Source organism: Embiotoca jacksoni, unplaced genomic scaffold (genome assembly GCF_022577435.1).
Source record: "Embiotoca jacksoni isolate LCO1_2020_lvr unplaced genomic scaffold, fEmbJac1.0.p SCAF_9, whole genome shotgun sequence".
NCBI classification, from domain to species: Eukaryota; Metazoa; Chordata; class Actinopteri; family Embiotocidae; genus Embiotoca; species Embiotoca jacksoni.
The window spans coordinates 20,393,992-20,419,236 of record NW_027185447.1 but is presented as its reverse complement, the minus strand read 5'-3'; the positions used below and the strand labels follow the sequence as shown (position 1 = coordinate 20,419,236).

The 25,245-nt window shown below is 44.5% G+C and overlaps 2 protein-coding genes across 7 annotated transcripts in view; one reads left to right on the top strand and one right to left on the bottom strand.

The window, feature by feature from the left end:
• Positions 1-25,245, bottom strand: part of mul1 (mitochondrial E3 ubiquitin protein ligase 1) — a 36,277-nt gene that overhangs the window by 127 nt on the left and 10,905 nt on the right. Inside the window, exon 6 of one of the 5 annotated variants that reach the window (XM_069141548.1) lies at positions 3,911-4,055. The exons of 1 other annotated variant lie outside the window; for it this stretch is intronic. The gene's annotated coding sequence lies outside the window, so the exon portion shown is untranslated. Of the gene's footprint in view, positions 1-3,910; positions 4,056-7,031; positions 7,786-13,871; positions 13,995-17,997; positions 20,267-25,245 lie in introns of those variants that run through there. 3 more of the 5 variants (XM_069141550.1, XM_069141545.1, XM_069141549.1) reach the window with 3 other exon arrangements.
• On the top strand, positions 155-24,279 carry vwa5b1 (von Willebrand factor A domain containing 5B1). 2 transcript variants are annotated; one of them, XM_069141543.1, is made up of 22 exons: positions 155-323; positions 2,553-2,709; positions 2,883-3,044; positions 3,823-4,042; positions 4,218-4,372; positions 5,295-5,492; positions 6,694-6,818; positions 8,065-8,241; positions 9,117-9,227; positions 9,785-9,987; positions 11,133-11,247; positions 11,483-11,668; positions 11,923-12,124; positions 12,815-13,011; positions 13,766-14,006; positions 15,656-15,949; positions 16,870-17,007; positions 17,717-17,851; positions 18,429-18,503; positions 18,958-19,027; positions 20,468-20,591; positions 21,855-24,279. In XM_069141543.1, exons 2-22 carry the CDS (start codon positions 2,571-2,573, stop codon positions 22,509-22,511), a joined length of 3,924 nt encoding a protein of 1,307 aa, XP_068997644.1. In that variant the 5' UTR covers positions 155-323; positions 2,553-2,570; the 3' UTR covers positions 22,512-24,279. The 2 variants fall into 2 exon arrangements, with proteins under 2 accessions (XP_068997644.1, XP_068997645.1); XM_069141544.1 differs by lacking the exon at positions 155-323 and having other exon boundaries at positions 2,529-2,709; positions 5,295-5,426.

The window sequence follows — 25,245 nt, the reverse complement described above, 5'->3', positions numbered from 1 at the left end:
ACCGCCGCCGCAGCAGCTTCCCCCTTCTTTTTCCTTTTCCACTGTCTAACTATCGATGTGGCCGCTGCATGTGTAGCTCCTGCCACCTGTGGCAGCACTCAGATTCCCTCTACGCCACAGAGAGAGAACAAACACACACACACACACACACACACACACACACACACACACACACACACACACACACACACACACATTAAAAAAAGAAGAAAAAGCTGGAGCCGAGGGAGGTCGCAGCAGAGGAGGAGGATATCTTTCAAGATAAGTGGACTTCTGACAAGAGAGAGACCCTCGCCGCAATATCCAGCGGACGCAAATGAAAGGTAAGAAGACGAGGTGATGCTGACATGCATTTTGAACGCCGCTGTGTGTCTGTCTGATGATGCATGCATTAAACATGCCTTTATAAAAAAAAATTAAAAAAAATTAAAAAATCTGTTTGAAATGAAAGAGAAAAAAAAAAGCTCATCTGGTGAGATGATGATTAAAACTGCCCTAGTGAGGTGTCTGGGTTTATTTTTTTTCAGTACAAACAGATCCCGCACTTCAACATGTGGCATCTGCTCTCTTGTTTTGACACTGATGAGTGTGGAGGACCGTGACAATGCTGATGGGAAAATGTGGAGAGTTGATGGTTTTGGTGAGGCTTTTTAGTTAAACCCCCAGTAGGACTGGCAGGGGTGGCAGAGTGACTCTGTGACGGAGCACCCTGTGGGACTGACACTTTTAACACTAATTGATATAAAAACTGGAAGACTGCCAAGAGAACGCTCACTGAAGTGGAGTCATTTTTTTTTAAAATTATTTTATTTTTAAAGGAAAATCTCAACTTAAACAGAACAAGAAGCTTTTTATTGGAGATAGTTCTTTAATTTGGCATTTTTGAGTGTCTTTAAAATCATCCTTTTCTGGTGTCATGTTTTTTTTTTGTTTGTTTGTTTTGTCCCCGCCGGTGGATGTTTTGCAGTCCAGCTGTGCTCGATGTGTTTCTTTCCTCGAGTCTTTCTGTGATCCAGCTGTGAGAGGATGTTCTGACGGAGGCACAAAGAGACGCATTCCTGTTCGCCTCTCGGTCTGAGCGCGAACCGGACGCACGATGGCGCTGTTGAGACGGGCAACAAAACAACCCAGCAATTGCATCCGCATGACCTTTTCCTCACCATAAACAACCCATGTGGTGCCGAATGCAACTATTAGAAAGACTGATCGGATTCGGTATCGATCGCGAAGAGCATCTTGTAACGTGAAAGGTGCGCCTCGAGTTTGAATTTTTTTTTTTTTAAAGGTGATATATATATATATTATAATATATATTTTTTTATGGCTTGTGTGAAGGGAAGAGAGAGCACCGGTGTGTTTAAAGTGCAATCAGTGCCATCGTCACACATTTTTTTTTTCCCCTCCCAGAGGCGCTACCGGTCAGTCTGCCAGCAGGGCCGTCTCTATGGATATTGCTTTCGTCATAACGCTTCCTATCGAGCCCTGCGCCGGGGCTGTGGGCGCGCAGCAAGACGCAGCACATAACCGAGATTTCTGGTGGAGAAGACGGCATTAACAATGAAGCACACCCCCCCCCCCCTCCTCCCCCCACCGTGTATTTTACATAAGTAGCGACGCTGTATTCCCCCCCCCCCTCTCCTCCACCCCTCCTCCCCCTCCACCCCGAGCATAAATTGAATGTAGCTGAAGCTTCTCCAATTACCGCTGGTGCTTTGTTGCGATACTGATGACGATGATGCCACATTCAATTAGTTTTATTGTCCTGACCTTTCTCTCAAATGCTAAACGCGTCTGTGTCACCTTACAGGCTTCGCGGTTGTACATCATATTGATGGAGATGATTGAGGTTGGAGTAGCCGACATATAAAACATGCTGCAGTGAAGTAACATCCAGAGAATGAATACCTTATACTGGTTTTTTTTTTTTTTTTTTAAGTCTGTGATGAGACCCTGGTGTGTTTTTAATGACTAAAGCAGTAAAAAAAAAAAAAACCTAGAAAAATGGAGCCCCAAACTTTCAACACCGAATACTTAAATAAGTGTGTAAAAAGTGACAGTGACATAAAACTTGGCATGAAATAAAAGTGTCACCTAGAAAATGCCATTATGAAGTAGAAACAGACTTTTCAATATTGGTATTTTTAATGAAATAATAAAAATAAAAATATATATATATCCTTTTTACTGTTTTAGAGTAATGGAATCCCCATAAAACATTTTTTTAGACCTAGATTTTTTTTTAAATATAATAGACAATTCTTAAATGGTCGCTTATATAGTTAAATACATTTAGCGTACACATACATTTAAATTTGTTTTTATTAAGGACAATGTTCATTGTTGGTACAGACACATGCATACCATAATATTCCACTTTACAAAACAACAATCAAAAGTTTGCTCAATTGGCCATTTGTATATTTTCCACCGTTAATTGACGTGTTCGTTTAGCTTATCCCATATTTTCCCTTTTATTTATTTAAATGTGAAACACCGTGACAAGTTTTTGTTTCCGCCATAAAGAACTGATGCGTGTTTTCCTTTCAAACCAGAGTCCCCGAACCAGCACCATGCCTGGACTCATTAACAAGGAGAACCGGAGCGCTCTGCCGCTCAGTGTGTCTGACATCACTTCCTGCGTCAGGGGTTACACTCTGGCTCTGACAGCTTCTATGACCTACGAGAATATCGAAGCTCATGCCATCGAGGGTGAGTGAGACTAATTTGTTTACTCCCGTTACGTGAACTCTCGCCACTTTCAATCCATTTAAACCCCCGACGGTTGTAGAATTCATCGTTATTGAGCGGATACAGGTAATTGCTTGTTTTGCTGCCTCTGCCCCTTATTTTGTCTTTTCTTTTTCTCTGTTCTGTACTTTAAGGGATCTTCATTTATCCACTGGAGGAAAATTCCATCATTGTCGGGTTCGAGGCTATGATCTCCAGTCAAATTATAACGCTGGAAATCAAAGACAAGGCGAAAATCGACGACTGCTACCTGGATTGCTGCAACGTCTCGAATGGAGCTCTCCAGAGCGGCAGCGGTGAGACTGACGCGCCCCCAACCAATGTGGTTACGTTGGTATATTAATCAAAGGAGCTACTGTATGTAAAAAGGTTAAACGTCATCTCGGCTCGATTATAACATATCGAAGTTGCGGCAAAATCAAAGTGGCTGAAAAATTAATAAATCCAAGTTTAAATGCCCTCCAACATGACTGGCAGCTTCCTTGTCTAAAGGAGAACTACTAAACCCGTGAAATCATGTGAAATATATAATGTATAATGTCCATTGTAGCGCTTAGGGGAGCTTTTCTCACTTACGGTTGACCCCATGCACACAAAAGGGCTCATATAAAACAGTCATACAGCTCTTCTAGACTTTCTAGATGTTACTGGACGAAACGGGTCAAATTCTGATATTAAAACGTTATTTTGCGTTGAGTTTTTAATGCTCAGAAAATAACGAGTCACCGTCTACAGCTTCTTTCCAAAAATAATTAAATAGTAACAGTTGAAGTATCGCAGTTTAGCCGCTATGTCAAAATCACAATGGAGATAGATTATGGGAAATGTTGGGTCCAGTTCTTGGATGCAAATGCAAATTTCTGTCACTATTCTGCCAACTTTATGGAAGAGCATCCCTTTAGGGCTTCTGTTGCAACACTTTAGCATCAAATAGACAGAATTTGTGAACCAAAAAAATGGATTACAGTTAGTCTAGCATTAGGGACGTCCTAAAAGACCCTTACTTTAAGGCCTCAGATTCAACTATCAACGGTTGAGAGCGCGTTTCTTTACTCTTCTCGTCTGGTGTTACAGGACACATCGTGATGGACGAAGACTTTGAAAGGACGGTGTTGGTGGTTAACCTCGGGATCATCCCTCCGATGGAGACGGTCCACATTCTGGTCAGCACCTCCTCGGAGCTCTGCACCCTGCCCAGCGGCGGCATCAGGGTCTCGACCCCGCCGGTGTGCACGCCTCGGGTGCAGAGGACCATCAACGAGGAGCAGGGACTGTCTCCAAACTTCTCCAGAACGTAAGGAAGCACCCTGATGAATCATAAAAGCGACAAAAAGCACATTAAACTGTGTTCAATGTGTTTAAATGTGATGTATTTTTTTTTTTTTTTCAAGCCGGCTACTAACATTTGGTTTTGCTCATTCGGCGTGGCTCCGTTTGAATGTTAAATTATTATGCTTTGCCACTTTTAGGCGGGAGAGACAGACCTGTGCCTCGAGCCCTCACGACACAACTCCCAACTCCCCTCAGCTGTGGTTGGCCTCGCTGCTGGAGGAGGAGGCCATTAACTCCATGGATTATGAGTTTAACTTCCAGCTGGAGATAAGGGCTCCATACCTCCTCGCAGGTCAGTCAGTTATTTAATCCCTGGAGAAAAAAAAAAAATCCATAACCACAGCATTTCTTGCCATCTGCGGTCAGAAGCTGTGATTGTGACTGAGTGAAGTGCACAGAACTTGTGTTTACAGTTATGCACGTGTGTTTTTGATTCAATTTTAATTTAATTTAGTAGCGCTAAACTTGTGAAAAGGATGTATGCTTATTTGCTTTCTTGCCATGAGTTGGTCAATAAGTCTAATGCCTGATCTGTTAATTATGCACCACGGAGCAGACAGGAGACCGGACTCAAAAAGCTCGATTCAGAGACAGGAGATCAGATCAGGAAACTCTTTTTTAAAAAATTTTTTTACTGAGACTTGGGCAAAGGCAGGAGTTCCAAAATCAGTGTCGAGTTATCAGTGCAAAAAAAAACAAAAAACAAAAAAACAGGCAATCAGTCCAAAGAGGCAAAGGTACACAATCCAGGAACAAGGAACTCGCTAGGGAACAAGAACGCTGGTAAGAAAGAGCTGCGAAACTACGACAACCTGGCAAACAGAGACTGGAAATAGCGACGCGGCTAGCCTGGCTCTGTGTCAAAGCACTCGCACTGCCAAAGCTCACCAACAAGCGCGTTATATTGTTGGATTAATCTGGACAAAAACAACAAAAAAAAAAAACACAACAAAAGCCGGGGTTTAACGGAGGCGACACGGCCGACTATTTCGTGAGGATGTCGTCAAGGCAGACTGAATTCATTCGCCCTTCTCGTGTTACTCTCGCAAGAAAGCAAATCGGGTGTCTTGCCCGTCGCTGACGTTGATCCAGCAACAATAACGTGGACCGCGCACTCGTGAAGGTCCACGACCTCCAGACCTTTCGATCGCGCCTTGCGCGTGCTTCGCGGCGCCTCCTGTGCTGATCCTCTGTGGTTAAATGCCCCCGTGCAGGCGTGGAGAGCCCTTCTCACGCCATCCGGGCCGACGCCGACCCTCTGGCCCGCTCCGCCACCAGCGTGGTCATCACTCTGGCTGACAAGTACACTTACGACTACCCTGTCAAAATCCTCATCTACCCGAGCGGTAGGTCCGCAGCTTCAAAACTCTCTCACAGCACGGCCCCGCAATCATTCTTTCCTCCACTCTCAGGTACAATAATTTTGAAATTGTTTATTTTTGGCCTGTAATCAGATCAGTGGAAAGATGATTCATTGTCTTACTCTGTGTGTGTGTGTGTGTGTGTGTTTATGTGTGTGTGTGTGTGTGAGTCCCTCATCTCGGGGAAAAAAAAAAGAAAAAGAAAGGTCCTCCGTTATTAATTCACGACATGCCAGAGGAGTCATTCCATTGTGTGGGTGTGTGTTGTGGGTTGTTTTTCTCTTGTCTCTTCCCCAACCGCCGCCTTGACCCGCAGCATGTGTGGGCCAGCCGTCTCCCAGAGGCAGAAAAACGAGCCCCCCCCCCCCCCCCGATCGCACCGATCCGACAGGCTTCTTATGAAGGATTTGTTCAAAAACAGACCTGCGGCCAGTGCCGGGCAATTTAATTCAACTCAGACTGGCGCTGCAGTTTCAATCACAACATGGAGGGCTGAGCTCCAGCAAAGAAATGGGGGAAAATGAGCTGCATGAAAAAAAACAAAAAACGGGGTGGGTGGGTGGGTCTTTTAAAGACGTTTCGATATTGCATGTGATGCAAATTAATACCGGTTTCACGGTTATCAGCCAAATTGTGAAAGACATGAATGAAAACCAGAAGGGAGGACAAGGGAGTGTTATTTATTATTCATTAAAACACGGCCTGGATAAACAACAGAACATGGTCAGATGACCGGTCGCTTAACAGACAAAATTAATTAATTGAAGGTCCACAGAGGTCTACAATAATTGCGCAATAGTTTATAATAAAAATGACATACAGAATTTATCTACGAGTTTGTTCCTGCGTACACCAGGCTATATTTAGGATCTTTGCAAAGACATTTGTTGGAGAAATAAACTCTTTTAAAGCCTTTTTCAAAAACCTGATGGTTGCCTGCGCAGAAAAGAAACAACAGTCCAAATCCCAGAGATTCACTCAACTCTCTGAGCTCATTTGGGGTTTGGTTTTTTTTTTTTCCGCTGAGGCCGCAGCTGTGAAACTGAATCTTTATAACCGAATCAGCCCTTAATTCTAACATCAATGCGCATAACAGCATAACTCGGTGCTTTCAGTTCACCACGCTCCCCGCTTTTTTTTTTTCTTTTTTTTTTACCCCCGCGCGACGCCGCGAGTTTCAGACATTCGCCTAAGTGCTTTATAATCTTCCTGCAACGGTTTACAGTAATGTCTTTGTCCTGACCGGCTTCAGAGCCTCATCTGCCGCACGTGCTCATGGAGAGCGGAGACATGACGCAGGAGGAGTACGACGAGTTTCTTCACGGCCGCAGCGATTTCATCAAGGCCACCAAGAAGGACTCCAGCAACGAGAGGAAAGTGAGTGTGTCGCCGGCACGAACCTGAACGGATGACAACAATATCACACCCATGTCATTTCGAGGGCACACAGTAGCGCGAACGCAGCCCTGCAACGAACACTGTTTCTGTGAAGGCTTGCATTGATGTTGTCGCATTATTATTATTATTTTTTTTGTATATGTTGCAATATAACGCCAAGTATTTAAAAAAAAAATGACGACTGGGTTGAATCGACTCCTGTAAAACGCACACAAAAAAAAAAAAAAATTTGGAGATTTCTGCAAAGGTATCAAAGGAGTCTTTGTTTATTTCATTTTTTTTTCGTTGTTGACACTTTGCCCATCCTTTGTAAGTCGTTTTCCAAAATCTGAAGACATTATTAAAGACATTATTAGATTCTGAAAATAGAACAAGTGAAGTGAAGGCTGCCTGAAAAACTTTTTTTTGGACTCCGTTATGCGATGCAGCCTACTTACCAAAAATCTGATACATACAAAGGGAAATATAGCTTTATTGTTCATTTTAACAATTTAAACTTGTTTTAAAGACAATTTAACTGCACAAAATACCCCAAATCTACGAGCCAAGATAGCTTTAGCTGTTATTCCTCCATCATAATTACTTATCCACTACCTCAATTGGTTATGTGTAAAATGATGTGTTGAATTACTAAGATGTAAGTTTCTTTCTACTTTAATGCTTTTGTTATGAAGCATAACATTCAGACCACAGAGAGTTTCAGGGGACTCCTAATTCTACTGATGCTTTTAATACTATGAGTCACCGATACTGTTTGTAATCCCTAAGTAACTTCTTTTTTTTTTCTCCACAATACCACAAAAAAACGGTTCCTTCGAGTTTACGACGTTGTTGTGAGGTAAAGGACAGAAGACTTCAAATGAGCCATCGTCCCCACTTCGTCCCCGGTCATGCATGCGTCCGTTCGCATCTCGCCTATGATGAGCTTGTTAAGTGACCAGCAGACCTAAACAGGAGGAGAGAGAGCACTTAGCCATACAAATGGGTTTCTATGGAAACACTCCAAAGGCACAGCACATTGAACGTGGACTTTTCCTGCACACGGACGATAATTGATGTTCTCTGTCTATCGAGCTGATCGCTTGTCTTTTTGTGCATCTTTTTTTTTTTTTTTTTTTTTGCTTGTGCAAAATTGATATAGTTTTAATTCTTGTGCGTCTTTCTTTCCTAATATTTTGTCATTTTAAATTTTTTTTTTTTTTTCCCATTTCTCTTGTCTTTACAGGTAGATATGATTCACAGGAGACTCCATAAGGACATCCTCCACAACCCTGTGGTCATGCTGAACTTCTGCCCCGACCTCAAATCCATCTGCTCCGACCTGAGGAAGGTTCACGGCGAATTCATCTTCCTCATTGACCGCAGCGGCAGCATGAGCGGCGTCAACATCAACCGCGTGAAGGTATCTTAATCCCCAGCGTGGCCCTATTTCATCATCTGAATGCCCATTTACATATAAATTGCGCAGCATATCCGTCGCTTTATAGTTTACGGAGGTTTTCCACCAAAAGTATTGCAGTCGACGCCAAACAAATCAAAATACGCCAGAGATTAAATGAAAAGCTAATGCATTCAAATACACGATTCGCCACGAGAGGCAGTGAAATTGCTTTCTAGGCTCGCAGCCAAACCGCGCGTGCGGTCTGTAGATGTGGTTGTTCGGCTGGTGTGTACTCAAGGACATTGATCACACAAGTCATTCAGCATTCGCCAAATGTCCCCCGGTTGCTGGGTTTTTGATGGCCTTTGAGGTCTTCTCTGACCTCACGGGAGCTCGCGTCAATACCTACAGAGTGACTTTTTTATTGGATGTGTCTGATACTGCAGAGTCTGGGCTCAAGGCCACGGTGAGCCCGGCAGGCGACGCGATGACCATTCAGCTCTGATCTTTTCCACAAAAAAAAAACAAAAAAAACTGGAGCGTCACACGGTGACTTTTTCTTTTTGTTAAATGCACCTGCATGCCCCTTCATGTGAATGGTGTTTGAGGTAAGTGTACAATCTTCCAGATAGAAACGGTCTCCCTGCTGCAGAAGAGGCAGCGATGGATGAAATGATGCTGATGCTGCTCTCCAATCTGCCCTTTGAGAAAATGTGCTGCGCCGCAATGACGGCTGTGTGAAGCCACGCGTTTACAGACGTCGCTGTAGTTCAAGAGGAAGTGATCAAATAGTTCCAACTGGACGCGAAAGCACCTGATGAGCAGAAGGTTTTTTTTGCTTTTATTAATTGAATCTTTTGTTCAGGAACCTAAATGTTTGTTTGTTTTCTTCTCAGGACGCCATGGTGGTTATTCTCAAGAGCCTGGTGCCCGGCTGCCTTTTCAACGTCGTCGGCTTCGGGTCGACTTTCAAATCGCTTTTCACGACCAGCCAGAGCTACGAGGAGGTAAAGCAGCTCCGTACGATCAAAGGGCCGCTTCACACAATGTAGAAAATGTCAGTTTATCGGATTAAAACACAATTTCTTCCCTTTTGATTACCGTCAGAACGTTTGTAGTGCAAATTATGGCTTCGTTTTCTGCACTTTCCAGTGTTACTGCAGCTCAATGCATTTTAGATGTTTTTTGTTTACTTACATTTGATTGAAATATCCAAGATTGGGTGTCTTGAATACAAACTTTGTGGTCCATACAAAAAAATAAATGGTTATGAATTTACAATTACTTACAATAAACAAAAAAAAAAATTTTTATTCAGTAAAACCTAAAAAAAAATTAATAAATGTTTATCTTATTCTGCATCACTTCAAATTCTGACTTCTGCAAAATTGTGAATTTTTTTTCTTTTCGATGCAATTTTAATTATCTTGCGATTTTTAAAAAAAATTTTATAACCACTATTTTATTTACAAATTGAAGCGATGAACCTACATATATATTAAGAATAATCTGTGTGCTGGGTGAGTTAGCGTTGCGGTAACTCTTCCTCGTCTTCATCATCCAGGACGCCCTGGCTCTGGCCTGCGAGTACGTCAGGAAGGTCCGAGCCGACATGGGCGGGACCAACATCCTGGCTCCGCTCACCTGGATCCTGAGGCAGCCGATGTTCAGAGGACACCCCCGCCTGCTCTTCCTGCTCACGGACGGCGCCGTCAGCAACACGGGAAAAGTTATCGAGCTGGTCCGCAGCCACGCACGCCACATCAGGCAAGCGTTAACCGCCATAACGCACTCTGTACGCGAGGTCAACATTTAGCGGCGCCGTTAGGGGACATTGTCACCGTTGCATCGCGGCGACCCTTGTCGTCCTCTAAAGACGTTACACAACGACCCATTTCACGCTGGATGTGATTCATGCCTCTTGGACGTTGGAAAGCACACACTGACATGAAGAAAGTAGCAGGCGGCGAAGCAGTAACGGCTTCTCTATGCTGTGTCAAAACAAACGATTATAAATTCGTTTTGTTTTTATGCTCATTATGCAAATAGGAATTGCAGAGCTCGTTCACAATAGAAAAAAAAATAAAAATAATCACATCTCAGGGTTTTGTGAGGGGCTTAAACGCAACACCTGGTGACGGAGCTGTAATCCGCTCAAAATGAAATCCGGGAACATGTAGCTTACAGGGTGTCACTGTCCAACACGGAATCTGTCAGAAAAACGACATTCGTGCAGCATCGATTTGAGATAAAAACAACAACAACAACAAAGCTTTTGTTAAAGCTGGAATAAGGGAATTCGAAAAAGCTCCCAGGCGCATGTGAACATGTGCCAGCTGTCAGCGCCGGTGGCACAATGGATCAGCGCTGCACTGGGAAATCATTTTGTTTTGCCGCCATTTAAGTCTCGCACCGTGAATCCCCGACCCGACTCTAAATAATTGACTTCCCGCCTCTCAGTAGGCACGCAGAGCAAGGCCGAGTCGTCGGCACTTCTGGGGTCATCACCGTGCCGTGCTCCCAAAAAACAAAAAGAGAGACGAGCTCAGACAACGGAGAATCTCTGGGCGGAAAAAAAAAATAAAAAAATCCATGTTAGATTTTTAACTATGTAGGAGGGGACGTTTCTGTTTTTAATCTGATCTCATTAAAAATGCAATCGGACGAAGCTTGGTGGAATTAAATGAGTCGGCTCAGCGGTGAGTAAAAATGGGAAAATAATAAACAGCCAAACCTTCTTGGAGAACTGTTGGAAAAAGCAGATAATATATAGAATTTCTTTCAAAGCTATATTTAACAAAAATTGATTGTTTTGTCGTATATCCATATCTCTGCGCATCCTGCACCTGTTGTCCTGTTCGTACGTGTCTCGATCTGTCCACGGAGCTGCGGCGTTTCATGTGTCTCTGCAGATGTTTTACGTTCGGCATCGGGCAGAGTGCTTGCAGGAGGCTGGTGCAGAGCCTGGCGACAGTTTCCAAAGGAACAGCGGAGTTTCTGGCCGACGGGGAGAGGCTGCAGCCCAAGGTACTCGCCGCCGGGGCAGCTTTGTGTCGTGTCGCTCCGAATGGCAGCTGCAGCTATTGTTGACGGGCCACTGGAGGGACACAATGCGGCGGTTTCTAAGCGCCCGAGTGTCTGCCACTGATGCCAATTAGGAAATCATATCCACGAGACGCCGCTCGCTCTGTGCGCTCGTCGGAGGCCGTGGGCGGGGCCGGCTTTTATGTTTTTGAATGCCTGTCTTGTGTTGACTCCGCAGATGATAAAGTCCCTGAAGAAAACCATGTCTCCAGTGCTCAGCGACATCTCCATCGAGTGGCTCTTTCCCGAAACCAAAGAAGCGCTGCTCTCCCCGGTGGGCAACACCTTCCTGTTTCCGGGGGACAGCCTGATTGGCTACAGCGTGGTCTGCGACACCACCCGTTACCACGCCAACCCCGAATCCGTAAGACACCTGCTGAAAAAGTGACTCGTGACAGAAATTCATGTGGATTTTCTCTGTTGGGAACTTTTTTTTTTTTTTTTTTTTTTTTTTTAATGCTCAGCTTGATGAATCATTTCCCTTAAATCGCCTCTCTGCTGCCTCTGAAAGGGGTTTAAACCATCCGAAGGGAGATAAAACTACAATGACGAAGCTTTTAATCAAACCTTTATTGAAGCACTTGTTTTCGTAGCGTCACTTGCTCAAACTCTCCGCAGGATAAGAGGAGGCGCTACAGCATGATGCGCTCCGTCGAGTCGGCCAGCTCGGTGTTTTACCACTCTCAAGAAGAGGACCCCATGAAAACAGGCGTGGACAGTCAGGGGTCCCAACGGGAGGCGGCTTGCGGCGCCCTGTACGACTCCTACCAGGACGCCACGACCGACCGCAGCCCTCTCGCCACGGAGCAGGACCCCACGGGTAGGAACTCACGATACGTACGACTGTTCACCTCCCAGTTGAACCCCTGTTGCCATGGTGCCACGGTTCAGGTCGTTTGCACTGAATGTTTTCCCTTAAGGAGAACTCTGTGTTGACAGTGTGACCCTGGGAGGAAGAACTCCCGGTGCGCAGCCCTGTAAATGTCGAAAGAAAACCCACCCGCACGAATGTCACTCAAAACATCTCGCCCGGCTCATTGGTTTCTTTTGCCGATGTCGGGAGTTTTGACACTAAATTTGATCTGCTCATTTCCACGGAGAAATCCCGGTATCAAAAACGTGCGCAACTCTCTAACCGATGATGATTCAAGCGATGAAATTTGTAACATTCCCTCATTAGGGTCATAACTTCCTCCTGCTCTGTGCGCATGACGGTGCTGTGCATCGATCAACAGCAGCAGTCTCTGAACTTATTGATCCACCTTCGTGTGTTCATAAAATCCTACTTGCCCGTGTACTGATCACTTCTATTGTCCGGAACCGTTATTTTTAGTCCCACTGTATTAGTGGCGTGTTAGTCTCTCCCGTCTCTACAGTCCAGACTTAAAATATCTTTCAAATGATGGACAAGAAACATGCTACTCAAAGGAGGAGTCTTATTGAATTTGATGATTATGTGACGGATTGTTATTTGTTTTGGTATTTTTCTCTTTGAACGACGACACATCAGGTTTAGATAAGATATCACCGAGGAGGCGTGCGTACAGCACCAACCAGATCATCGACTTCAACCCGGGGAAGAAGGTCTACACCCCCAGTGACCCGAGCTCGGTGGTCAGCAAGAACCCTCTGAGGAGGACCAAAGTCCAGGAGCTGATCGGCCACATGAGCGCTGAGCACGAGGCGCAGTGGAGGAACGACTACCAGGTGCGTGCGCACAAGAAACAAAACCATCATCTGTTACACGGGCAGGAGAGTCTGAATCTGTATGACGGTGCCAAACCGTCATTATCTAGAAAATGATCTTTGTATTCAGACTGTGTTGACAAATTAAACAGCACATCTGACCCTCGTCTGGAGTGGAGTGTAATTAAGAACAGTCTAATGTGCCCTTCTCCGTAATGAAGGGCAAAATTTATGAATCGCAATTAGGTGTGAATGTTACTGAGGGAGCACGTTGGTGTAACTAAACAGAATTTGGTACGCCGGGAAGAAATTATATCCTCTATTAAGGGATATTATACCATTATTATATCACTTTTATTCCTCGTTTAAAAGTGAAAACGGAACAAACAGTCCCCGTCACGCTCTTTTGAACGGTTTTATTGTACAAAGCAAACTGTGAGCTTTTGTTATGTGTTTTTAAAGCGTTTTTGGTTCTCGTCTCCTTATGAGAAAAAATAAGACTCTGGTGGATACTCTTCCTGGTTTTTTTTGTGTTTTTTTTTGTAATAATGATCTCCAGAGTAATTGATAATGACACAATTTGTTAGCTGTTGCTGTGTTTGTGATACAATTTGCAGAATCCTCATATCATTAATCGCTTGATTCCATGCAACCTGAGCGTGGGCGAACACAGACAAAAAACAAAATTACAATTGTTAAACGCGGTTCCTTACATTTATTAAACCTGTGAGAGCAGCGGGGCGTTTTAAATTCAATCGCTTTCCGTTGTTTTCAGCCACAGCTGGAGAGCCTGTGCGCAACATCTTCCAGAGGGCGTCCCGGCAGCTGTCACGGGCCGCCGCCTCAGCAGGAGCTGCCCCCGCAGCGGGAGGCCGACTCGGAGCCGCAGGACAACCCTCCTCCCCCCGGCGGTGGCTGCAGCGGCATCGTGACGCCGGCGGCTCGCAACGCTGCCGGGGACGACGGATCCAGATCGTCCACAGACACCCCGTCTGTCAGCAGCGCTGGAGACACCGGTGAGAAAACAAGTGCGACCAACCTGGATTCATAAGAATATCTTGAATTTGTCTCATTTCACAGTATTTATTGATCTTTGCTTGGCTTCAATAGTACTGTGGTTTTACTAATACATGAAAGTACAATGTTAAATCGAATAACGTATGACATTTTAGGAAATACTCTTGATACATTTTTTGTAGATATGAAGATCAACTCTAATATCCTGTTTATCCTGCAAATATATGAATCGGCTGCTCAGCTGAGTTTAGCACAGAGACTGAGGACAGCCAGCCTGGCTTTTAAAAAAAGCCTCTAAAGCTTATTTATTAACACGTTAAATCTCTCACTGTGTAAAAACAGCATGTTATGAGATTATTTGCCAAATTATTTCCCCTTTGGACAGTGTTTCCTGTACTGTGCCCTCTGAAGATACTGAAGTCCCATCAACCAATAGCGGAAATCTAACAGCACGAAAGGCCTGTCAATCAAACAGACACGCCCCTAAAAACAAGTCTTTTTGAGGCTTATTTTCTCATACACGACGGGATTATTTTCAGATGGACCGCCGGAAAAACTAATAAAAAGGAGTGACATAAACTAACAACACCGAGATAACTCGCGGAGAAAACATATTGACTACGTATTTCATAAGACTCGTTGAATGGGAGTCTATGGAGCCGCATGCTTTTTGGAGCCAACCTCTAGTGGTACCCGGTGGTATTGCAGCTTAAGGTACTTCCGCATCGGCCTCATTTTTCAGACCCGGAAGTTACGTCCACTTTTTATACACAGTCTATGTTTGGGGTTCAGGCTAAGTTAAGGGGAAACAGACTTCAACACCGGCCAAGAAATTGTACTGCACGTGACCTACTGTACCTACGCCTATTGTTATTCAAGCGATTATTATTATTATTCTCCGTAAACAACTGCATTTTTGGCGGCTTTATCATACTCAAAAACTCCTGAAAGTTGTTACACGCGTCTTTCCCGGCAAAAAAAAAAAAAGCGTATTTTAGTGGAGTTGAAGGTGGGCGTGGCCTAACAGCTCGCTAGCGCCCCCTAAACAGATGCCATTTACCTACATGCACGAAATTTGGTGCACACGTGTATCGCACCTAGACGTACAAAAAAGTTACAGTGCACCATTACGTCAACTCAACAGAAAGTCCGCCATTTTGAATTTTTGAGCTAAGTTTGATGTTTCCCTGTGACACAGGAACAACAATTAAAGCTGCAAGGGGGAATATAGCGGCCCCGACCCGCTGGATCCCCGACGTGCAGCGTGCGAGGGCCCGCATATCACTGCTTGCAGTTTTCATTGTTGTGCTTGTTTCTACTCTTTAAAAATGACGTCCTAAATCTAAGGTGACACTTGGAAACACTGACGCAAGGAAAACAGGAAATGTTTTTCTATATCTGGGGACAAAAACGGAAGATTATCTCGGAGATGGATCAGAAGAGGTCGAATTTTTAGGGAACGGTTATTAGAGTTGCGACTTAGGCAGACTGAGCTCTTTGGAAACAGGAAATGAACTAATTTAATACAAATGCAGTCCCAAGTGAGCAGCAGCAGGTAATAAGCTCAGAGGAAATAAGAATGCAACACGCAGAGCGACTGATGAATACGCATTCAGGAATCAAAATCTCCCTCCCGTGATGTTTTCAGACGGTTACGGACACCAGTTGTGTCAAGCAGAAACCCCGCAGGAGACCCAAGCGTCAGACCTGGGCGCTGCCAAGCAGCACCGAGTCGACTGCAAGGCCGTGGTGTCCGGACTGCTGTGCGGGAAACCGATGAAGTGGGAGGTGCTCTTCGATATCGAGCCCTTTCTGAACGGCCGGGAACGCGAGGAGAAGGTGCACGAGGAGCTGTGGAACGAGACCTTCCACCACCTGGCCGGACGCTCCATCATTCACGACTTCGAGCAAATGTGGGATAAGGAGTGTGAGATCGAGCACGGTGAGCGCCAACGTGGGATTTAAATGTTATGTTTGGAGGAAGATTTTTTTTTGGGGGGGGGGGGGGGATGTTGACACAACATTGCTACGAATGGAGGAAAGTAGGAGCCAATCGTACAATACAAAAGGGGGTTCAAAAAGTAAAAAGGGTGTATTTCATAACCAAACGGTGAGCTTCAGCAGGAAAAAAAAAAAAAAAAAAAAAAGGTCATTTTAGTCACGTAGAGTTTGTCTTCATAACTTGGATAACAGCCTCATCTTTTCCCTCTGTGCCTTTGCATTTCCTGCATTACCTGTCAGCTCGCGAAATTGTGAGCTTCCGCGGCTTCCAGACGCAACGGTGTTTTTTTTTACGACTTGACTGCTTGAACGACGAGCGGACGGTTCGCACGACTTCCCGCGTTGTAACGACGAGCGCCATTTGAACGCAGCCTTAATGTACAGAGTGTTGACGAGGTAACGAGACACGGGCGAGTCCAAAAAACAGGCAGGACAAATTTTAAAAGGCGGGGAAAAAAAAAGAGAAAACGGGCACAAGAGGCGAGCAATATTTTAAAATTAAAACGGGAAATACAAAACTGGATATATATATTTATTTGTTTCACTTTTTATTATTCACTTCCCAGTAGCTCATGAATGCACTATGAGCCTGGCTCTGTCAAAAAAACAAAACAAAAAAAAGCCCAAATCCCCTGAATGAAAGAAATGACATGCTGGTTAGTGAGATTTACAGGTTGCTGCTTGGTGGATTTATTTCCCTTTGGATGCAGCCAGGCGAGCTGTTTACACCGCATTTCTATGTTGTGCTTGATTTAAATAGGAATTATTTACGTCTGAATGATGCTATTCAATACCGTGTAAATAAAATTCAATGTTGTGTAATATCGTGTCATTCAGTTTCACGCTTATTGTGATTCACAGGGTCTGGCAGGAAGTACCAGCTGTATGCCATCCACACCAGCAAAGCCTGCAACATACTGAGCAAATACACAGCGTTTGTTCCCATCGACCTGGACACTAATGAGTATTTGCAGACATGCATCGAATACATAAACCCCGGTAAGTAATACGGCTTCGCTGTGAAGAGATTTTTTTTTGGGACGATCTGGAATAGTTTATTGTTGTTGTCGTCTGGACTAATTGTTGTTGTGTCACAGTTTGTTTTTTTTGTTGCTTTCTTCGATGAGAAGGTTAATACCACTCCCATTTATGTCTGTCAAATATGAAGTTTAGGTTAGCTGAGCACAACAATAGGAGTAGGAACAGGAAGCATGGCTCTGTAAAGGTAAAGAATAATCACTAACGAAAGCTCACTAATTAAAATCTGTTGAGCATAAACAATTATCTCATTCAAATTTCATAAAATCGATTATAATTATAATCTAATCAAAGCAACTGTTTTCAGGGGTTTTTTTGCTTCTCAGGTGGGAATGTTTACAGCTATTCTGTGTTTTATGTCATTTAAATGAGTTATTTTTGTGTTTGGGAGTGATTCTTGGATGAAACAAGGCATTTGAACCAGACTTTGAGATCTACTTTGACAAAATGAAAATGTCCAAGGGCTACTCATGTTTAGTAACATTTACGAATGTAGCTGAGCTTTTACCTCATTTTAAAATAACAAATAATCAATATTTACAACTTTTAAATATGTTATATTTGCTGAATTCAGTGACCAGTGACTATTTTCCTAATATGTCTAACTGTTCCTTTAACCTGTGGATTGATGACATATTTCAGACTGAACTGTGATTACATGTGTTTCCAGGTGAAGGTCAGAAGAGAGGCTCAGACTCCAGGTCTCGCTCGGGGAGCAGGAAGAACAGAGGTTACTCCATCGGGCTCGGGCGCTCTCAGTCTGGCGGCATGTCAGAGGAAATCGAAGACGTCCTGCTGCCCAACAGTAGGCTGCTTTTTCTTTTTTTTTTTATATCTTTTTTTTATTATTATTCTTTGCTCACATTTCAAACCCACACAAACCGAGCTCCAGTTCCTGGATCAATAATCAACAAGAGATGAAGTAGAAGAGACATGATTAGAGCTGCAGGGGAAGGTAGAAGAGGTCTTTTATTGAGGTACGGTCAACGGTATATTATTATCCTTCAATATGCATTTATTTCTACCAATTCAAAGCCGCCTTTATTTGAAGTCTGCAGTCCGACATCGCCGGCTCCAATATCCAGCTCATAGGAAGCCGTGCTCTGATTTACACTCGTAAAACACACAAATACTCTCAACTTCAGCAACAAGCATTTAAAGCTGTCTCTTCAGTGGTGGCATGGCAACAGCAGGAGCCAAGACGAAGCACGGCGCTCGAGCATCTGCCGGGAACGGCCAGTTAAAAAAAAAAGAAGATGTGTGCCAATAGTATCAGGCAAAATCTTTTTCCAACAGAAGGAATGCTTTCGGCAGATTCAGAAGAATTCAAAGCGAATTAAAACTGATGGTTGATTTTATTGTCTTTGTGATGATCCTCTCAGATGGAGAAGATGGTGCCTCTCCGTGCAGCACCCCGCCCCCCTCCTCCGGCTGGGAGCGATGCGGCTTCACAGAGGGTGAGTGTGACACTTCAGTCCGGTCAGTGAATTTTGCAGCGTCGCCCTCAATTTCCCGCCGCGACGACCTTTTGACTTAAACCGTCTGGCCGGCCGGTCGTCATCGTCCGGGCGACATGAAAATACGAAACACGAGCTGATTGCCATTTGTCCAGGCCCCTCTTCTCAAGCGAGCGGGGTGACACGAGTCCAGGCGATTTTCGCGGCGCGTATCGACAAACGCCGTCCGGCAGGAAACGACGATGAGGGCGCGAACACACAAAACAAGGTTTCGCCTGGCGAGGAGAGACAGCCGCTGTCCTCTGATGCCACTGTTCCTCCTCCGTGGGTGTTTTTTTTTTTTTTTTTTAATCTCCTGATTGTGTGAAGCAAAGTGACAGAAAACCCAGTGGCTCTGTTTCCTCTCCTTCCCTCGTCTAACTGTGCCTCTGCCTCCGCCTCACTGTCTCCTAAGCCTCCCAGAGGAGTCCGTCTGTGACCTCTGACCAATCGCAGAAGTCGGTGGAGAGCCTTTTTTCCGCCAGGTGAGTGATTGCCGGCATGGCCGGCGGCATAAATGTGCTGTAGCTGCGGTTCCGCTGCTTAAGCAAACACATTGACGTCAGCTTTTTAATTGTGCCGCCTCAGGGTACTCAGAAACATCTCCATCTTTATCTATTCCTGTCAGCTGATATTGGCTTTGAGAACATGCTGTCTTGAGGTTAATGTAGCAGGACAACAGGGGCTCCATCATCTGCTGTAACTGTGTAATGGTGATTTACAATTTCTTCTCCTTTTTTTAAAAAAATAGGACAAAAGGGTCGACAGTTGGCGGGCGGCTCTGAGGCTGTAGCTGGGGACGGGGTTTCTTTTTGCGAGAAAATAAGTGGTTTGTACGACGTGCCGATGCCTCGGCGGGCTGAAAAACAGTCGGAGTAAAGGAAAGAAAGCGGGAGCGATGTCACGAGCGATTCAAATCTGGGATAATGGCGCTTCCACTTTAGAAGTGACAGAAATAGATTAGAGAATAATGAGAGAAGAAGTTTGAATCACTTCCACACAGCTGACCAATCATGGCATAAAGTTAAAAAAAATAAATTGTAATGCATCTAACCCAGCTGCAAAGTAGAGGTGCGCAACGTGACTTTAAAATAAAATCATAACATTTCAAGGTACTTCTGCGATTACGACATTTTTGACAACATGGCAAAACACGGAAAAATATTCTATTATTAACACAAATGGGTTGTTATACTTGTGATAGTTTAATGTCTGCATAAACAATTTGCCTTCAAAAATTCAGTAAAAACTGACATATTATTGTTGTTTGTTGTACATCTGATATATTTGAAACCAAACCGCTTCAAACGACTAAAGTTAAAGTAAGAAAAAATGACCTTTGACCTCTATACTGATATCAGCACGTTTGTTGACAGTCTCCTTTTTTTTTTTTTTCCTTGTTTACAATTGTTTTAGCATACGAACATTTACTAATTTAGACGAAATGCAAAATAAAGCCGAGGCTGACGCCCTTCGTTTTAAACAAACTTACATTTTGACCTGATGATGGCGCCAGATGAAAAAGTTAAACAAACCATCAACGTTAATCCAAAAGGGAACGTGAGCTAATCCATCCACTGTCTCTCAAGGTACTTCACAAAAAAAAAAAAACAACCTCGGGGCACCGTGCACGTTCTCCTTAAAACTTCAGATCGATCCATTCAGTAGTCATCGAGATGTTTCCGTGTAGACAAACAACATTTCCATCCCCAGAGCCTACGCGGCTAAAAAACAAACAAACAAAAAAAAAACTTCATTCCCCTCATTTGATTCCAGAATGTGTAAATCTTGAAATGTACCCGGCTATTTAAAAGAAACCGTTTCTTTTCTGTCCCGATAGAAGCAGCAGATTAAACCCAACGGAGGTGCGTGCTGCACGTCCCGTCCACTGTTAGTCACGTCTCCATGCCCTTCTCCTCCGTCAGGTTGGCCCTCAGCAGGACTCGCCTCCTGACTCGAGCCGCCAAAGGATTCATGTGTCGGTCTCACAGCAAGTCCGGCGATTCAATCGGGGAGAGCGACAACGAGAACAAAGACTACATTCCCGTGGTGGGCAGCAGATCTATACACGCCGAGGTTCTGTCGACCCGAGCGTTTTATTTGTTGGAGACCAGTTTGAACTTCCTACCTAAATCCTACCGCTTTCTTTAATTCAATCTCTCATAGAAATAAATAGATGAAGAGAAAATAATACAGAGATGACAGCCGTGGAATCAGATCAGATCAAAACGTAATTCAATAAGAAGTAAATCCCTGTTATAGCTCGCTTACACATGACTATGTAAATGGCATTTTGCTAACATTTTAAACAATAAATAGCACTTTATATTTCTTGTTATGATTATTATTATTATGGAGAGTTTAACCCTCTATAACCCGACAAAAATGGTTCAGAGATTGCTAGATTCTAGACAATCTTTTCTACACAACTATAAAATGATATATCTATGGACAATATTTTATAGTGAGATACATGTTTAAAAAAAAAAAAAAAAAAAATTCTTATGACAAAATTTTTTTCCCCCCCTTGCTATAAAGGCTAATATATAAAAAAAAAATCTCTAGGTATTATCGAATAAAATGATGAAATATTTTGATACCCTCGACTGTCCTGAAAAAAACAAGATATAGCATGAATGGTTAGCTGCTATTATGACCAAGTTATGAGCTTAGAAGTGAAGATAGTGAAATTACCCTTAAAATCATTTGGTGTTCAAAGGGTTAATGAACCATGCAATAAACAAGACGTTTTTCTTTTCTCCAAACTGGCGCGAAAGCAAACTACGAATCCTAATTTTCTGCCTTGACAAAAATACATTTCCGGCGACGGAATAAAACGGTTCTCAAAGAAGCGTCTTTAATGCTTAATATGAGACCGTAACCCACCGTGTCCCAGAACCGGGACCTCGGAGGAAGCTCTAATTACACAGTGACACTTTGCTCATGAATTATTCTGCGCTTTTCCAAATTTCAATGGAAATCCAAACGTCTGTCACACAGGACTGGCTGCGGAAACAAAAGATACACGGAGAAAGATTTTTTTTCCCCGTCCCTTTTAACAAGGAATGCGTTTGAAGGCGACCGGCGACACGCTGCTGATCGGAGCAGCCAATGGAAGACTTGCCGTTAAAATATGCAGTGCAGAATGTTCCTTCTCTTCATGTTCATGTATAAAAAAAAAACAACCAAAAAAACAAACTCAAAACTGCCAGCTAGAAAATTAAGACACTGCAGATTAAAAGCTGTAAAATATCAAATGGAGAAAAACTCCCGTTCTGTGTCCAACTTTTTAACGGTTTCCTCCGGCGGCAGGTGTCGTTGCAGTTGGCCAGCGGTGCGTTCCAGCTGGACGCGGCTCTGTGCGAAGCCATCAACGTCCCCATGGACAAGCTGAAGTGGACGTCTCCCTTCAGCAGCCACCGCAGCAGCCTGAGCCACCCGTCCCACTCCGGCAGCCGCCGCGCCGACGACGGCTGCGGGTCGCCGTTCGAGCCGGACGCGTACCGGCAACCCGCGGAGCACACCGCGGGCGGCGTCCACGCCCCTCCTCACCCGTCCAGGAGCGCCTGGACGGAGCACGGCCCCTCCTCGTCGTCGGCTGGTCCGTCCGCCGCCGCCGAGCCCCCGCCGTGCCCGCTCCCCCGGGCGGACGGCGGACGCGGCTCCGGCCGGGGCGGCTTGGAGACGTCGTCGCCCGGCGGCGTGCCGAAGAGGACGCCGGTTCCGGAGAGCATGCTGTGGGCCACCGCCGTGGCGCTCGCCTGGCTGGAGCACAGCTCCGCCAGCTACTTCATAGAGTGGGAACTGGTGGCCGCCAAAGCCAGCATGTGGCTGAGCGAGCAGGACATCCCCGAGGGCCGAGATCTGGCCTCCGTCAAGTCGGCCGCCAACCAGCTCTTCATCATCCTCAGACACTGGGATGAGAACCTGCAGCTGAACATGCTCTGCTACAACCCCAACAGCGTCTGAGGCCGCACGCGGGCCGCTGAAAAGCACCGAGCACCCGCACGATACTATGCTGACCGAGGTCGGACTCTTCCGTGTTCGGCAGTGTGTCCTCCGGAGTCCGATTTTTTTTGTTTTTGCCGTCGTGACCGATGTGTGTTTCTCCGTTTTGCGTGCCGTTCCTCCAAAAATATCACAAGAGGCACTTTGTGCAAGCTGTTACCTCGCCGGTGCCACGTCCAGGTGGATCTGTCGGGTTTTAAGTTGCAAGCAGAGGAACATCAGTGTTAACTTCGTAGCATGCTGGACCGCTGACCGTCACCGTCACCCCGCCGGTGTTGTTTGGAGAATGTTAAACAGCAAACGGTTAAAAAGGAAGTTTTCCACTGATTGTCACTCTTTTTACATCTTTACTGCATTTTCTGAATTGACTGTATTGTAGAAAAAAGCGTAAAAAAAATTACAAACAAACCCTTTTTTTTTGTAGTTTAATTGTAGCACAGAGAAAAATATGCAAAAGTCTAAAGAAAATATAAAGTACATGTTAAAATTTTGTTTAAAAAAAAATAAAATAGGTGGAATAGGTGGGAATCTATGAATGTGTAACCCACCAGCATGTAATTTAATGTTTATTATTTAACGACACGGACCGTTCACAGCTTTTTTTTACTTATCTGAGTTTACGTATGTGGAGTGGAAGTTTCAATCGTGCGTTAGTTTATGGGTTCAGAGAGAGTTTAACAAACCGCATGAGATTTATTGACAAAATAAAGTCAGTTATGTAAGCATCATCACATATTTCCCATTTCCCCCATTGAACTGCCAACTACTAAATTTCACTAACACAATTTCTCCATTTTTCCATACAGCCTATAAAAAAAAACCCATATATGCGTGTACAAAAAAAAAGTCAAATTCATCTCCTCACCCATGAAAATGGGACTTTCAGACGTTATGTTACAAGTTCAAAATGGAATATCGTAACTTTTTGATTACGTGTTTCTAATTGGATTTGGTCTTTCGTAGCTAACGGTGAAACATAGCGAACAGATAATTTGAATTTATGGTGGATTTAAAAGTGGATTTACAAACTGCTGGGGCGACCCAATCCTGAGGAATACCTGCAGCGATCACGAGCGGGGCCCCCTGCTGGTTGTCATCGTCACAGCTCATTTACCGCAAGTGCCTAAACGAGGTTTAAAGTCGGCAGAAAATGTAAATTTGTTTGCTGCAGTAACGATTGTTTCTTTTTTTTCCTTTAAAAAAAACAACAACAAAAAAATCCCGTAGTTAGTTGCCCTTCTTTCTTTCTTAAACCTGTCTTGATTCCTTTCTTGGTCCATTAAGGCATTTTAAAGTATTCATTTTCCTTTTTTTAATATTTTAAATTTTATTCCGTTGAAGTGTTGCTTTACTCAGGTACAGTATTTGTTTGTTCCACTCAGGCCGAGTCCTTCTGCATGAACACAGGTGTTTCCGTTAATGCTGTTTGATGACTGAATTGCCTCGTTGGAGCCGGTAACGGTGCAGTATTTTCTGCGATGTAGATGTCATATAGTAAATATTTTTTGGTGCTGTAATTGCAGTAGTAAGTGCAGCTGTAATTGTAAAAGGTTGTATTTTTTTTTTAATGTACTTTGGTCTATTGTACAGTGGAGTATCTTTCAACTTGCTGTTTGTGCCTTTATAAACGATTGTTGACTGTTTGAGACTGTTGAAAAGCTTCCGTAGTGTCTTTATAACTGTCGACGCTCTGCAGGTGCATGTAATAAAAATAATTCAGCAACCAAAAGTTAAGGGTCTGAAGCTATTATTGCCCAACGACTGACAACGAGGAATAGCTCGTTATAGTGTTATCTCTCGCTATGCTGATGACACCACCTTTACCTGTCACTCGCCTACTAATGGACGAGAGGACGCCACCTTCAGCTCTCTAAAGTCTGGATTACACCAGCACTCCTCACAACAACATCAAATCATAGAATTTACATCCTCGTGAGACCAAACGCTGTCACGAGCTCGCACTCCCGTCTTCCTCGATCTATTTTCCCTTCACCCGTGGACGTAAGGAGAGCTGGATACACCTCTCGGGGTTACTTATCATTCAATTTTCATCCATCCGTCCATCCCATTCCCTATGTATAGGGCCACGGGTGGGGCCGGAGCCTACCCTGGCCTCACTTTGGGCGAAGGCAGGGTACGCCAGTCCATCGCAGGGCCGACGCATACAGACGTTCACGCTCTCAATTCGCACCCGAAGGCAACTTGTAGAATCGCCAATTAACCCGAGATGCATGTTTTTGGATGGCGGGAGGAAGCCGGAGCACCCAGGGTGAAGGTCGGCGTGGTGGGTCGACAAACACCGGCCCGGTTTCATTGTCGCCCTTTCTCCCTCCGGGGCCCCACGTCTCCCGGTTCGGTTCGGTTGACGTCTCCCTTCCGCCCTTTCGCCCTCTGTTGATCGGAAATAAACCTTTACGTTGGCGTTTCAGCCGGCCTCGTCTCCCCTCCCTCTTTCTCACAAGCCGGTTTGCGACACGCCGAAGACTTCCACGCTCGACCCTCGCCTGTGAACGCAAGCGATCCGATTGGTCGACCGAACATTCGGAACGCGCTCAAATCACCATAAAAGCGCACCTTGCTCATCGCCAGTAAATATCACTCCGCCTTTTACACCATCCGCTCTATTACAAGCTGAAAGATTGAAGAAGACGGAGATTTGAAAAAAAAAAAAAAAGGCTGAACGAATGAGGACTGG